Below are 15158 nucleotides of genomic sequence, written 5' to 3' on the forward strand. Positions count from 1 at the left end.
AATTATTCGAGCAGTATGTTTCGGTTTACTCATGTCTGAGCTGGCACTTTTCGCCACTATGGTGTGCCCAATGCCTTTCGCGCTCAGAAAGAAGTAAGCTAAATCATTCTTTCCCATCACAAGCTTTCAGAAACCTGGCAGGCAAGAAAGGGGAACGCCCGTCAGAGGACATAGCTGATAGAATTGCGTTTCCAGGTTATTCCACTTCTTAAGCGAGAATCCCATCGTGAGTTAGCTAGCTGGCTCAATAATCTGTCCTTGAGGGCAGCCGCTGACGAAAGTGTGAATCTCCAGATCGCTAGAGTCCAGTATGGTGTGAGTCAATATGCAGGTTGAAGGTGTCGAAAATCACATATGCTAATTACCAAGACTTCCCACCGGGTCGTAGCTGAAAATAACATTCATGTGCGTTTGACAGTCATTAGTGTTCTACATCATTCAATCTGACTTACTGATGATTTCGGGTTATTTGCGCAGATTTGTCGCGGTGCTATTTGTGGATGCCGTACAAAGGATGGTTAGAATCGCTCAAGAAGGTTCGTTATCAGCTATATGACCCGACGGCAGTAGTAGCTGACATTGAGTTGACGGACAGGAGCTGCCGCTAAGGTTAAGCCTGACATGATTGACGCTCGAACGGAGACTAATTAGTAAGTCCTCCAGGCACCTTTCCTTTCGTTCTTTTCATCAACGTATGGATACTGATGTCGTGAAATAGCGCTGCAAGACGATTCTATGCCCAACGAAATTGTGAGTCCCGCCTGAATTGATTTGATCGTAGTGTTCAAGTAGCTGAGGATGCATATCCTTGTAGTATATCTCACCGGAGCCACCCTTTTCCTTTCACTTCTCCTCGCAAGAGTATTCTACATCGTTCTGGACTTCATCCAGGTTCAAGAGAGCTACACCACCCTTCAAACTAAGGTAGCTAAGCAATCTGGTGCTTCAGGCGAAAATGAGGAATTGAGAAAGCAAATCAAAGAGCTTGAAGCCCAATTGAAACTCAGTCAAGGCAAAGATAGAGATTTTGGTGAGTTTCATGCCGACATTGTCGCCTCTCGTAGTCCTTGCTACCATGCTCTCGTGGTTATGGTCGAGCTTGAGATTACCGAAATTGTAACTTGGCTATAGACACCCTAGCTGATCAACTGAGTCACAGATACCCTCAAAAAGCAAGCAAGCCAACAAAACGCAGAATACAATCGACTAGCTGATGAACACAACAAATCTGTGAGTACTAATCAATGCCCTCACTAGTATGCCGTCGTCTCGCTCATAATGTGTTTGGGCGTACCTCTAGACTGGAGCTGTCTCCAACAAGAAAGCCGACTAAGCTCTTATAGAGCACTGAATTACTTGAATGTTACCATATCAAGTCGTGATAAGTTGGGATAGAAGGAACTGTTAGTTTCGTTGGTGCTATGAACGAGATTAGATAACGATTGGACGAAAAGGAGGGGGTGTAGATAGCAGAGATGCAAAGCATACACGTGACATTAGTGAGGCTAGTTGCGCATTCAGACTGCCGCGTGCGTTGAGATACGAACACGAGGCTTAGGCTCAGATATCAAATAGCCTGCGCCAATCTATTAATCCAGAACGGCCTAGCAGATTAGTGCTGATAATCACTGAACATGAACAGACTAGCGAAAAGCGGTCAACTACTTAGTCGATTGTTTTCTGCGCCACTCTTAGTCTTGATGTCTTTCTCAGGGTTGAATCGTAAGATTACGTTAGTCACTCTGTGACATTTTCACGTGAAGGGGATTCGAATAAAAAGACGGAATAGGTAAAAAATTGTTATAGTAGTTTCAGTTTACCGATACTAACCAATTATCTTTGGAGTTAAGGAATGAGATTCTGGGCAGAAGCCGTCAAACCCTAGGTCAGGACGGTTTATCAAAACCTGAATGATTTTCAGGGTCAAGAAAGAATACGGGATCGGGTGACAAGCTATTACTTTACCAGCCCTCCTAATTCGTACCTTAACTTTTTGAACCGGGAAGAGCATAAGATCGACGACTACTCATAATAATATGGGAAATTATTACATGTATGATGAGATCGCCGGGAAAAGATAGCTCTATAACGTTAACAGTTTTGTTGACTCTTCTTATACTCGGTTTCTCTTATCGATTGATTCATCTCACTTTAAGTAATTCAAAACCTTGTTTCTTGATAATTCCCCTTTCTATTTCGGTTTGTCTTTGAGTTTAAACATTCACCAGACAGTTCCGCTATTTCCCATTACTATAGCACCAGGACAATTGCTTTGCAGATCAATCAGTGAGAATCACGATCATTGTCATTACATATATTCTACAATGAATGAAAATAATGAAGATAATAATCATAATCGATCTTTATCATCACATTCACCAAATCAGAATAATTTAAATATAGTAGAAGAAGAACAATCACCTAGATCAATATCAAATTCTAGGTTTTCTTCTGAACAAGAAACAAGACAAACAAATTCAAATTCCATTCAAACTGATTCTCAGCCACCTTTTTCAAATAAATCTAAAGCTGAGGAATATTCTCCAACTTCTTCACCATCACCACCTGAAGTACAATTACCTATAATGTCATCTTATGAATCAGGTTCTTCACCTGAAGAACCTTCTTCTCCACGTGAAATAGGTAATTTACATGATAAAGAACAACTTGAACTAGCAGCTACTTCTGCAAGTAGATTAGGATTACCTTTACCTCAAAGACCAAGTTTAGGATCTACACCTTCAACAGAACCTTTAATTGGTTCAAATCAACAAGATCTTTCACCAAATTCAACAATTATTAATAATCCTTTTAATAATCAACAACAAAATTTATTAGCTGTTTCTTCAGGTAATCCATTTAGTAGTGGTGAAGGTGGTTCTTCAACTTCTTCTTTAAATTCTTCAATTGGTCAAACTTCCGGAACTGGAACTGGAATTGGAACTGGAGCACCAAAAATTAGAATTAACGACATGCCAAATTCACCACCTTCTGAAGATAATTCACAAGTACCTTCTCCACCAATTATACCTGATAATCAAAGTATTAATCAAGGAAATAATACAACATTTACATCACCATTTTCAGGTGGTTCTTCTTCTTCTCAAAATACGAAATCACCTAAATCAAATTTAAGAAATTCAATTAATTCAATTAATACTCCATCTTCACCTACAGGAGGAGGAGGTAAAAGATTTTCTGCAGGAAGTAATTTAGCTAGTGGAAATGGAGTTATAACAGCAAGTGGAATTGAATTAAATTCTTCAACAACAACAAAAAATAATATTGCAGCAAGAAGAGCACAAAGATTAAAACAAGCTCAATCAATGGATGGTAAAAATTCTGGAAATAGATATTCAAATTATACTGCACCAAATAAAAATGCTGCTTTAAATAGAAAAGCATTTCAATCAACTAGATTAAAAGGTGAAATTTATAAACCTTGGTTAGAACAAAAAGATCCTGCTTTAAGATGGGCAAGATGGATTACTATCGCAAGTATTATTTTAGGTTTCGCTATTGCTGCTGTTAGTGAGTATTGTTTTCCATATCCTTGGTCATCCTTTCAATAAATGGTTTCTGGTATCGCTTGAAATAGGTTACTAATAAATCTTGTCAATCTAGTTTGTTGGGACGGTTATCGATCTGTACCTAAACTTGGAAAAGTGTGAGTAAATTTCATCACTTACCCGTTGTGAAGCTGAGTATGACGTTGGACATGAGCTGATACTGTGCATTTTTTTAGTTGTTCTCTTATCAACGAAGATTTCTCAGGTGGTTCGATCGATTCAAGTATATTTCAACATGAAGTACGATTGGATGGTTACGGGTAAGTTCAATTGTCACCAAATTCATCAATACATCTTATTGACCTTCTTTTTCCATTTACTCAGCTATGGTTCTTTCCAATGGACTACTAATGACGCCAAAAATTCTTACGTTAAAGACGGAACACTTTATATCGTTCCAACATTAACTTCAGATGATATCGGTGCAGATGCTATAACCAATGGATATACAGTAAATTTAACTGCAGATGGAACTTGTACTTCAACAAACGTTTCAAATTGTGTTGCTGTATCAAATTCATCTCAACTTACAATTATTAATCCAGTTAAAACTGCTAGATTAATTACAAAAAATTCTCATTCAATTAAATATGGAAAAATTGAAGTTAAAGCTAAATTCCCAACTGGAGATTGGTTATGGCCTAGAATTTCAATGTTACCTGTAAATGATACTTATGGATCATGGCCTAGATCAGGTCAAATCAACGTAAGTAAACAAATTTTGTCTTTTGATAAATAGCTTATACAATGTAAACCTCAACTAGATCCTTGGTGGAAGAGGTAATAATGCTTCTTATGAAGAAAGAGGTGTAGATTTCGCTCAATCCGATTTACATTGGGGTAAGTTCAAACGATTTTCCACTCGATTAAATAGGATGAAGAAGATTGATTGATAAATGCTCGTTATTTAGGACCAACGGTTGATCTTGATAGACAATACCTTACTTGGGGTTACAGAGAACAACGACGAACTTACTTTTCTCAAAAATACCATACTTTCGGTTTAGAATGGAATGAAGATTTCATGTGGACTTGTAAGTACTTTCCATCATTTTCGGAATAATGACTTTCCCCGATTTAGCTGAGCTGAGATTTATGAATACGCAGATATCGATTCTCGTGTTGCTCAAGTTATGTCATTTAGATTCGCTAAAGAACCTTTCTGGAGTAGAGGAAAATTCCCAACTACATATACAAACAATACTGAAGTAATTAAACTTATTAATCCTTGGTTATCTTCTTCTGAAAATAATGCTCCATTTGATCAATGTAAGTTTTATGCTGCTGAAATATCTAGAATCTAGAAGCTAATTATGACTTGTCGTTATCAATAGCATTCTACCTTATGATTGATCTTGCTGTTGGTTCACAAGATGGTTGGTTCCCTGATGGAGTAGGTGGTAAACCTTGGATTGATCAATCCGGTTCAGCAATGTCAGATTTCTGGCTTGCAAAGACCAAATGGTGGGATGCTTCTTGGACATCTAAAAGTGCTACTGCAGAAGATAGAGCTTTCGCTATTGATAGCGTTAAGATGTGGTCCACATGTTAAACTATCAAGGTTATATACAATTATAGCTTGATCGCTATACGAAACTTGGATACCATGGATATCTCATAATGGTATCAATTTACATATAGAAGGGACGTTTCGGTTTTTCTCAAATTTCCAACATCAATTTAAATTAATATACAACATAGTAATACTTCATATTTAATGAGGTTTCGAATGTAAATCATTTAATCTTCTTATAAAGAAAGTTCAATTAAAATGCCGTACTTTCTACGGTAAAATATTCAAAACTTTGACCGGGGTGACGGAATGGTACGATCTACCAATGTTAGTTACGAATCAGGCACGACTTGTTAATCGGGTTCCCTTAGCTTATAGCTTGTTTAATAATAATTTTACTATTCAGGGTAATTTTTTAAGCGTGTCTCTTTTGTTTCCTGTTACTATATATCTTTCTTCTTCTGTTGTGTACTTGGCGCGATTATGGGGTATCACAATAATTTGAGTGAGTGAAACGCCTCGATCTGGTTCTTTTATATCATATTTCAATATATTTATATCTCATATCTTATTCTTTTTGCCTTTTACTTCAACGATCGCATAAATTAAACATTCACTTTGATACATCACTCTCACTCAACTTTCTATTAACCTTTCCAATACCAAATTTTCATCTAATAACGCGCCAAGAATAAATAATCAATTACCTTAAAAATGCGAGGTGAACATTGTATCATGGGAGCGACAATCATGTCTGCCATAGCTATAATCTTACTTGTATTCGCTCATATTGGACAAATCGCTTCAGGTGCTTTGGTGAATAGTATTCACATGATGGAGGTTAACGTTGCTTCGTGAGTTGAAACCGTTTTAATAAGTGTCGGATCAGAGAAAGGTATTATAAGGGGATACAACTTATACAAAGATTTAAACAATGTCAAACCTTTTGCTTGTCATTCATCACCAATCTCGGGTATGATGTTTAAGAACTCTCTTGTGCTAATGAAACTTGAATAAATCAGCTACGGAAACGGTTATCAAGGAGCTAATAATAAATCCGCTGGTGGATTATACGATTCTAAAAATGATAAATTGGGTTCTGGTAAAGGTTTAAGACAATATTACAGATATGGTCTTTATAGTCAGTCACTTCTTCTTCATTGCCTTTATCTTCTGGGGGATGACCATATATTGATTTATCATTGGGATGGTCCTTTTTAGACGCATGTGCATACCAAAAAGATGGTTCTGGAACTTGCAATTCTTCAACATTCGCTTATCCTGCAGAACCTTTTAATCAAATTTTAGCTGATACTCCATCAAAATTTCAAACTGAAACAAGAGATATAATTACAAATATTAAACCTGAACCTACTTTTGGTCAAAATGGTTATAATCATGCAATGACAAGAGGTGGAAGTGCTTTAATTTTTGTAAATATTAAATTTCAATTTGGTTTTGATTAAAAAATCCTTTGCTAATTTCCTTTGTTTGGGTTTTTCAGGTTGGATCAGTTTTAGCTGCTGCTGCATTAATTCTTGGTGTTATTAAACTTAGAATATCTTTTTTGGCAGCTGCTATTTGTTCAGGATCAGGTGCTTTCCTTTTAATGATGTAAGTTTTTTTTTTCTTTTCTTTTGAGGTCATTGAAAATATAGATCAAAAGTGATTGATTCATTTTTTGGTGTTTTTTTTTGTTCAATGAAATAGTGGAGCAGCATTATGGACTGCAGTAATAGCGAAAGATAATTTTGTCAATTCAATTAAAGTTAGAAGTGGTGCTTCATTAGGTATAAACGTTTATGCAGGTCCATCTTTATGTGAGTTTTTAACAAATTCTATCGAGATCATATGACTCACATAAAAACAAATTGACATTGGAAATTTACTAACGATTTAATGATTGTTATGACATATTAGATCTTACTTGGGTAGCTTTTGCTTTAGTTACTTTATCTTGCGCACCATACGTAATTGCATGTTGCACTTATAGAAAATAAATAATCCACAAATCAAGGGTAATTTTGTTAAATTTTTTCTTTGATAAATTTCTTTATTTTTCCCCTCTTTTCTTTACTTTCTTTTTCATATAAATTAATTTATTTATATTCTGTGAATATAACTCTTGAAAATTGTTAAATAGAAACTTCTCTTTCATTATTTCGGACTTTTTTTTCTGATTGTGTTTATATATATGTATATGTGTATATACTTTTTCCTTTTCCTCATCATTTATAGGTATTCCTTTCGTCAAATCTAAATGCAATGCACTGCAGTATGAAAGTACTTTCATGAGAATAATACTAAATACTCACTTTGTATCAAAGTAATCGACTTGACCAAGTCAGATTCTTGAATTAAACCATACTCTGATCGTTCATTCCTCAACAGCCTAACTCAGATGCAGAAATACAGAAACGTCAAGATATCGAAATAAAATGCAATTATACATTGATTTTTATACAACATATATATATTAAAAAAATCATCGCGTTATACAAAAAAGATAAATAAAAGGTATCTCCCGATATTCAAGCCTAAATTTTAATTCATTCTGACAATTAATTGATATTAAATCTTTCTTCTTTTATTCCCTAGGCCACTATTATAAATTATATTAAAATCAGTATTAACACTTTTTTTTTTTTTCATTATGAAATCATTAATTAAATTTACCTCTTTATAAACTTTATAAAGTTCAGCTTGCATAAAAGTTAAATTTTTCTTTGAAATTCCATTTAAACTTGATAAAATTCTATTATCACATTCTCTAATTTTCATTTTTAATGATTTTCTACCACCATTTAAATTAATACATGTTTTTAATTGTTTATCACAATTTTTTTCACAAAATGAACAAATTATTCTTGATTTTGTTGATTTTGTTGAATTTGTTGACCAACTAATTATTCTTTTATCTAAATTTAGTGAATTGTCATTAGAATTTGAATTAGGATTTGGAGAATCAATAATTTCAATTGAATCATTTACTACATTTTCATTAGTTGAATTTTCTTTATTTTTACCCTTTGAAATTGAATTTGGAGTTTTTGTGGAATTCAATCGTTGACCATTTTTACTTGGTGTATTGAATGTACCATTTGTACTTTGGCTTAAGGCAAGTGAATTTATAGGAGTCAATACGCTTTTAGTGAATGGACTTTTGGATTGTCCTTCACTTGTCAACCTTCCAGCTTTGATAAGCCATTGTTGAGTTTTCTCGACGTTCTTCAACGCGATCATCTAAATTTGGAAATTGAATGCATTAGCTTCCTTTCATGTCACACAGCGGCAGCCTCAACTCACCTTTCCGTATTCAGGTTCATTCCCTTCCAAGATAGCCTGTTTGATACTCTGCAGATCTTCCACGCTGGACAGCTCATTGCAGTCTTTCAAAGAATGATCTTGCTGGCAAAACTGACAAGTTGGAGGAGCGGAATCCATAAGGCTGTTAAACAATGTCTCAGACGAATCTGCAGGCCTGAGTGGTTGAGTCGTCGTCGGTGGCTCATGAATATTCGTGAGCTCAGTAAAGGTTGACGGACCAGCATCATCTCGTACACCATGCGGTACATTTGATGAGGCATCCGTGATGTACGACCCAGGTACGCTAGAGTCGTGAGGCGGACCCCGCCCGGTGTATGGCCCAGGAGGATGCGGTGACGAGTTGTGTCTACTGCTGAGTCCGGCCATGGTGGATGGGCCAAGTATAGCATTGACATTCGGTGGCGGCGTGACATGCCCATTGACGCTGCTTTGCGATAATTCGATCCGTTTCTTTATCTTTGGCGCGGGGTTCAACGCAGCTGGAGCAGCTATGATGGATGGACGAATTAAAGTGCCCACATCATGAGGTATAAGAGGTACTCCCAATTGCCCGCTGGTAATTACATCGCCTCTAGCCTGAAATAGGCCGGAGACAATCCGTAATTGCTCAGGTAAGGAGAAGTATTTCGGTTGACCCAATTGAGTGAGATGATTATCCGTATCTGCAGCTAAAATTCTATATCTGTCTGTCCTTTCCTCAGGCGGCAATTCTGGTAATGCTATAAATCCCCATCTTCGAATATTCTTATCATTTCCAAACTCTTTCAGAACTGAGTACAGTAAATTTAGAATCTGTCTTGCTTCCCCAAAATCTGCTTGATCAGTCGAAGGCGGAGGAAGATTATTCGGCGAACGGATGGTCGACGTGCCGTTCGGGAAATTATGCCCAGATGAATGAGTTAGTGCCTGTACTTGAGCGTTGGCCAAGGCCGCTTTTTCCTCGAATCGTCGACGTTTTCTAGCTTGCTTTTCTTCTTTGTGAAGCGAAGGTCTACCTCTCTTTCGAGGAGCCTCGCCTTGTGTCGATACAGTAGCTGAAACATGATTGATAGGTTTAGGAAGAGCTTGATCTAGTGGATTGATGGACTCTTGTTGGATTGTATGGGGAACGTGGTGCGGCTGCTCTGCATATAGAAGGTGATTGCTAGGCCCCGAGACGGATTGAGGCAGAGGATGTGTGCTCGGACCAGGAACTGAGGGTATATCGGCTGCCAACTGTTGTTGGGAGTGAGTTCTCCTTAATTTCTTCTGCTCGCGAAGCAGTTCGTCGGGGATTCCAGAATCCGAGATTTCGTCCGAATCCTCGTCTTGTGGTAAATGCTTAGCATCAAATTCATAATCTGATCCAGAGACTGAAGAAGCTTTAGACTTTTTCCTCTTCTTCTTCCTCTTCTCCGGAGTATCACCATCACCATCAGATTCCATTATATCTTTGTCCAAGACAATCGGCTGATTGATAGAATTTCTGATTCGCTTGGGTTGAGAAATACTTAACATTTGATTTAATTTATCTTGTCTTTCTTTCTCCATAGCTTCTAATATGCTTTCCCAATTACTTGATCTTCTTCCAGCATCATCATCTTCTTCATTCTCCTCAGCAATGTTGAGTAATTGATTTTGGTCGGCTTGCCAGATTTTCGCAAAACCAAATTGTTGACTAGCTTTAGATGTAGCATTATCAACTTTTCCCTCTTCAATCGCCTTGCGACGTTCCTCCATTTCTTTCGCTTCTTGTTCCGCATCAGCTTCTACTTTATCTATCAATTCGTCTACATTTTTCGAATTAAAAACTATGTCAGGTGCGTTGATCACTCCGTCGTTCGAATAGACTGCTTCAGCACCACGTAATAGAAGATCATCTACATCGCCTTCTTCTGATTCTTTGCCCATTTGCTGTACTACCAAGTGATCCAGAACCATCTTCTTCTTACCCTTATTGATAATGTTCTCTACACGAAATTCTGATCAGTTCTCTTCAGGCTCAAGCTGGACATCCTAGCTTACATACCTTCTACGGACCCCTTAATCATCAACTTAAACACCAGTACCTTCTTCTTTTGGCCATATCGATGACTTCTAGCTATTGCCTAAGGATTGTTATGTCGATTATCAGCTAGAAGATGAAAAGTTCGTTCCTCATATAGCTCACCTGTAAGTCTTGGTGTGGGTTGAAATCAGGATCATAAATAATAACTATAGATTCAGACAAGGATGTCAGATGAATATCCTACACGAAAGTCAATATGAGATGATAATGATGAAACGCACCTGTATCAGCAGTAGCCAAATTGATACCCACTCCACCTGCTCTGGTTGTCAATAAGAAAACGTCATATTCTGAATTAGGAGCATTAAAAAGATCCATTGATTTTTGTCTTTGTGCTTGTTGAACATCTCCATCTAATCGTAAAAAATTAACATTCTCGCCGTATAGGAAGTCTTCGACTGATTTGAAATAGTTAGATCAGCTTTTTATCATCTTCCATTTCTTATCGGGGAAATTCTGATTAATAAGCTGAAGACTTACTTCTATCTAAAGCTATCTTAAACTTTATCAAAAGTTACTCAAAAATTAGTTAACTTCAACAAATGGGAAATCTGTTTTGGGAAATTTTAAATTCTTACTTGACTAAATAATAATACTCTATGTCCTCTTTCTTTTAATTTAGGTAATAATAATTTAAGAAATTTTAATTTACCACTAGCTTCTATTAATTGTTGATGTTGTTCTTTTTCTGAAATTTCAAAAGATTCTAATTCAGGTTGTGATATATAAGGATGTTGACAAACCTTACGCAACTTTAATCATATTTTCATCAAAGTCAGCTTAATCATTATAAGTTTTTATTTTATGATTTGATAATGAAAGTTCAAGGTCCAATTGATTAAAGTCTTCTTAAATGAGGTATGAGAAGAATAAATGATGACGAGATATTTAAACATTGAATTCAAACTTACCTCCATAAGAATATTCCTTATTGTTTTGGCAGGTGCCATCTTGCCTTCTAGCCCTTAAAGGTATCGTTCAGGCCAGAGGCAAGAATAGCTTTTTTAAGAACTATATTAGGAAGAAGAAGAAGAAAGAAATTTGTATTAATGTTTGGTTCAAGATGAATTGCGAAATTCAAATGATGTTCACAATCTCTAAGATATTTGTCTGACGCGTCTTGTTCAAAGTTACCGACGGAAACTACTTTCAAATTCAGAAATCGAGCTCGTTTCGGTTCAAGTAATCTTATTTCAACGCAGCTGACAGATTTATTAGTTGATATCGTCAGGACAAAGTGTGAAGCAAATATGTCAGCAAGAAGAACACAGACTTAGTGAAGAAAGTATGTTCATGCTCAGTGGTGACGCGACCTTGCTCAGCTTCAAACTCTTTTCTCTTTCTGAGTACAGGAAGGGGAAATCCTACAAAGGATGATCTTACCTTCTGTGTATCAAGAATAACATTAGAGTCCATAACTTGTGTTACTGACAAAGGAGTACTTAAAAAGCCGAGATAGGCATGACGATATGCGATTACATTTAAGTTTCTATTATATAAGAGGAATTTCTACTACCAACATACTAATCACATCATGCAAAGCAGACCGCATTTCACCACTATTCAAGACATTGTTCGAGCGACCATCTCTAAAATTGATGATTTACTTTGATAAAGAAGCTTCTTTCAACTTCTTCCTCAAATCCGCCAATTCAGCCTTGAGCTCTTTGGCCTTAGCCAACTCTTCATCGGCGTTTCCTTCTTGTACACCCTTCTTGATAAGAGCTACAAGTTTACCTTGTTGTTCAACTTTACTCTCCAACTCTTTTTCTTCAGGTGACTTATTCTTTTCAGCTTCTTTAGCTGCTGCGCGCTTGATCTTAGCAATTTCAGCTTGTTTGGCTAAATGAGCAGCTTTCTTATCCACAACTATATCTTTCGCGTGAGGAACTTTTCCTCCTTCAGGATGCCCATCAGGTCCAGCAGGTGTTACTTTTTCAGCCACTACTGAGTCTCCTCCGAATTGTTTTTGCCAAGCCTTTTCTTGTGCTCCATTCAGGTTTTCGATTTTCTTGAACAGATATTCGGCTTTACCTAATTTATGGCCGGGTAGAATATCAATTGAGAATTTTTCGGGTAATGATCTAGCTGGAGCATTTAATTGTCGTAAGATACCTTCTGAGGTAGTAGGCATGAACGGGTGGAAAACTACGGATAGAAGGTAGATCAAGTTGATAGCGTTGAGTAGCACTTGAGCACAACGTTCAGGTTGATTTGCCAATAAAGCGTTATCCAGCGAATTATCTTGCAGATATTGGTTACCCCTTGCGGATAATGACATAGCGGTAGCTAGACCATTTCGCAATTTGGTGTCATCCATGCTTGCGCGGTATTCTGCCAATCTAGCATTGATGTCATTGAAGAAATCGGTATCAAGTTGAGCTGCCGTTGTTGTGGTATCGCTTTGCGGTACAGCATCACCGCCAGCGAAACCCTCTGGACCGGGTACAACGGAATCATACTTGGCGTTTACGAATTTGATCACCTTTATGATAAGTGGGTCAGCTTTACGAGCAGATCGCGTTGCTTTAACTCTGACTACACTTACTCGGTTCACGAAATTACCAAGGTTAGCCAATAATTCGTTGTTATTAGCAGCTATGAAATTTGACCAAAGGAAAGACGAGTCACTATTTTCTGGACGTTGAGAAAGAAGGTAATATCGCCAAACGGAAGGAGGTTGACCGGTCTCTCGAGCGTTGTTTCCAAATACACTATGTCACTTGCGTCAGTCCAGCTTGTGATAATTACCCAACGGCGGAACTTACCCAATGTTTCTACTTTTACTGAACTTAGTATCTTCGTAATTCAGGTATTCTACGATATCCGTATCAGCCATATGATCTACCCGCATCCATTGAACAGTAGACTTACGGGTACTCGATATGTTATGCAACATGGTCCATGGTTGAGCGGTACCGATCAACATAGAAGGGAACAATACCGTATGGAAGTACACATCTATAAGTCATGCCTTTTAGCTATACTTTAACGGAGCTTCCCCAAAGCGACTTACTGTCTTTACCCATGAATTGGTAAAGCTCGACATTGTCCGGATTCTTCCACCATTTCTCCCATTCATCGGTATACGTCGCCGTGATCGATGGGTAACCGATTGGGGCATCGAACTATCAGATGTATATAGGTGTTAAAGATGGTGCATTTGATCGTCGGTCTTTTGATGAGACAGTACAACTTACCCAAACATCTAGTACGCACAACGTCAGCTTAAGATCACGACATGCGTATAAAGGGATTGACCCAGTGCTCACATATGACTTTGCCTTCCATGGCTTTATCCTCCTCAACATCGCCGGTCTTAGGTACTTCCACACCCCACTTCAAGTCTCTTGTGACAGCAGAAGGTCTAAGACCATCTCCCAACATTCTCGGTTCTACAATCTCTCCTTTATCAGTAATTACAGCATTGCTACCCCATTTAGCCTTGACTCTTGCTTTTTGCATCCATTCTTCTAATTTGGGCTGTAGCAAATCCAATCTCATACAAGCATGCGTGGATGGCCTGACTGATACTTTGTGGTTTTTATTTCGTTTACATCTCGGATTTATCAGTTCAGTTGGTGAAGAGTAAGTGAGACCACATTTATCACATTGATCTCCTCGTGCGTCCTAAGGAGACACAATGGTCATTCTCGTGTAAGCATCTTGCACTTTTCCGTCCAGACAAATCAGTACTCACATCGTATTTACATTGAGGACATGTACCTTCTACAAATCGATCAGCTAAGAAAAGGTTATCGTCCTCGCAATATGTTTGGTCTGAAGTTTCGAGCTTGAAAAACCCGTTCTTGTGGAGGTCCAAGTATACATCCTGTGTGATTCTGACGAAAGCAGGAGTGTTCACTCAGTGATGCTCAGCCGAAATTGAATTGTTATAGGTCTACTTACTTTGTATGCTCGGGCGTGGAGGTTCTTCCCCATTTATCGAAACTCAGCTCGAACCACCTGTATTTGTGCAACACCGTCAGCTAGATCTGCTCCATTTTTGTCAGAGTTCTCACTCACTCGTAGATCTCGGTGTGGAGTTTATGAAATTTGGTACAGAGTTCAAGCGGAGATACGCCTTCTTCCAGAGCCTAAACCACTTGTCAGCCTTCGGTATTAAGCGAGGATATTCGCGGTCGCTGCAAGCAGGACTCACTTTGGTTTCTGTAGCAGTTCCATATTCATCCGTACCGCAGATCTATCAGCCCAGTCAGTCTTTATGCTCAAGTCTATAGCTTGTTCGACAGCTTACATAAAGTGTAGGTACGTTCAGCGTCCTAGAATAACGAGCGAAAACATCTGCTGAAAGTGTAGATCTGAGACGACCAGCCGATTAGTCATGCATCCCTGAGACAAGGTAGCCAAAGAGACATACCCAATGATATTCCCTAAATGTGGTACGTTATTGACATCTATTCACACCGACAATTGTCAGATTTTACTTGCTCGGTCAAAATGAAGGTTCAGAAGAGGTACTGACAAGGTAATGCTGAAGTGATGAGCACATTTCGCTCTCCATCTTTGGGCAATCTAATTTAGTCATCAATAAACAGCTTGTTGAAATTCTAGCTATCGCTGACAGGCAAACTTACACTGGTCCTGAGGATGGATCATGTATATTCATCAACAATCCATCAACTTGACGGATATTTCGACCGCTCATCTCGTTATTTCTCTCGTTGGCCTTTTTTCGTAT

The 15158-nt window shown here is 37.8% G+C and overlaps 5 protein-coding genes across 5 annotated transcripts; 3 read left to right on the forward strand and 2 right to left on the reverse strand.

Annotated features, from left to right (window-relative positions):
• Positions 1–31: 31 nt before the first annotated feature.
• I206_104872 (uncharacterized protein) lies at positions 32–1333 on the forward strand (the record flags this gene model as incomplete). The annotated part of the gene is made up of 10 exons (XM_019154176.2): positions 32–93; positions 196–226; positions 295–315; positions 389–405; positions 478–536; positions 596–650; positions 719–750; positions 815–1030; positions 1160–1230; positions 1301–1333. 10 exons carry the CDS (start codon positions 32–34, stop codon positions 1331–1333), a joined length of 597 nt encoding a protein of 198 aa, XP_019012916.2.
• Positions 1334–2324: 991 nt separating this feature from the next.
• I206_104873 (uncharacterized protein) lies at positions 2325–5121 on the forward strand (the record flags this gene model as incomplete). Its single annotated transcript, XM_019154177.1, has 8 exons — positions 2325–3531; positions 3625–3667; positions 3746–3829; positions 3894–4275; positions 4334–4409; positions 4481–4603; positions 4677–4838; positions 4904–5121. The coding sequence occupies 8 exons, from the start codon at positions 2325–2327 to the stop codon at positions 5119–5121; spliced, it is 2295 nt and encodes a 764-aa protein (XP_019012917.1).
• Positions 5122–5796: 675 nt separating this feature from the next.
• Positions 5797–7082, forward strand: I206_104874 (uncharacterized protein; the record flags this gene model as incomplete). The annotated part of the gene is made up of 6 exons (XM_019154178.1): positions 5797–5936; positions 6105–6223; positions 6304–6515; positions 6587–6696; positions 6793–6902; positions 7003–7082. 6 exons carry the CDS (start codon positions 5797–5799, stop codon positions 7080–7082), a joined length of 771 nt encoding a protein of 256 aa, XP_019012918.1.
• A 587-nt stretch (positions 7083–7669) lies between these two features.
• Positions 7670–11406, reverse strand: I206_104875 (uncharacterized protein; the record flags this gene model as incomplete). Its single annotated transcript, XM_019154179.1, has 9 exons — positions 7670–7684; positions 7759–8325; positions 8389–10358; positions 10418–10496; positions 10559–10602; positions 10678–10854; positions 10937–10958; positions 11035–11208; positions 11368–11406. The coding sequence occupies 9 exons, from the start codon at positions 11404–11406 to the stop codon at positions 7670–7672; spliced, it is 3087 nt and encodes a 1028-aa protein (XP_019012919.1).
• A 653-nt stretch (positions 11407–12059) lies between these two features.
• On the reverse strand, positions 12060–15125 carry I206_104876 (methionine-tRNA ligase; the record flags this gene model as incomplete). Its single annotated transcript, XM_070203012.1, has 15 exons — positions 12060–12941; positions 13005–13170; positions 13225–13273; positions 13331–13417; positions 13473–13584; positions 13657–13664; positions 13729–14086; positions 14157–14298; positions 14366–14422; positions 14483–14553; positions 14619–14660; positions 14715–14778; positions 14838–14874; positions 14943–14992; positions 15055–15125. 15 exons carry the CDS (start codon positions 15123–15125, stop codon positions 12060–12062), a joined length of 2196 nt encoding a protein of 731 aa, XP_070059113.1.
• Positions 15126–15158: the final 33 nt, after the last annotated feature.

This window comes from Kwoniella pini, chromosome 6 (genome assembly GCF_000512605.2).
Source record: "Kwoniella pini CBS 10737 chromosome 6, complete sequence".
Lineage (NCBI taxonomy): Eukaryota > Fungi > Basidiomycota > Tremellomycetes > Tremellales > Cryptococcaceae > Kwoniella > Kwoniella pini.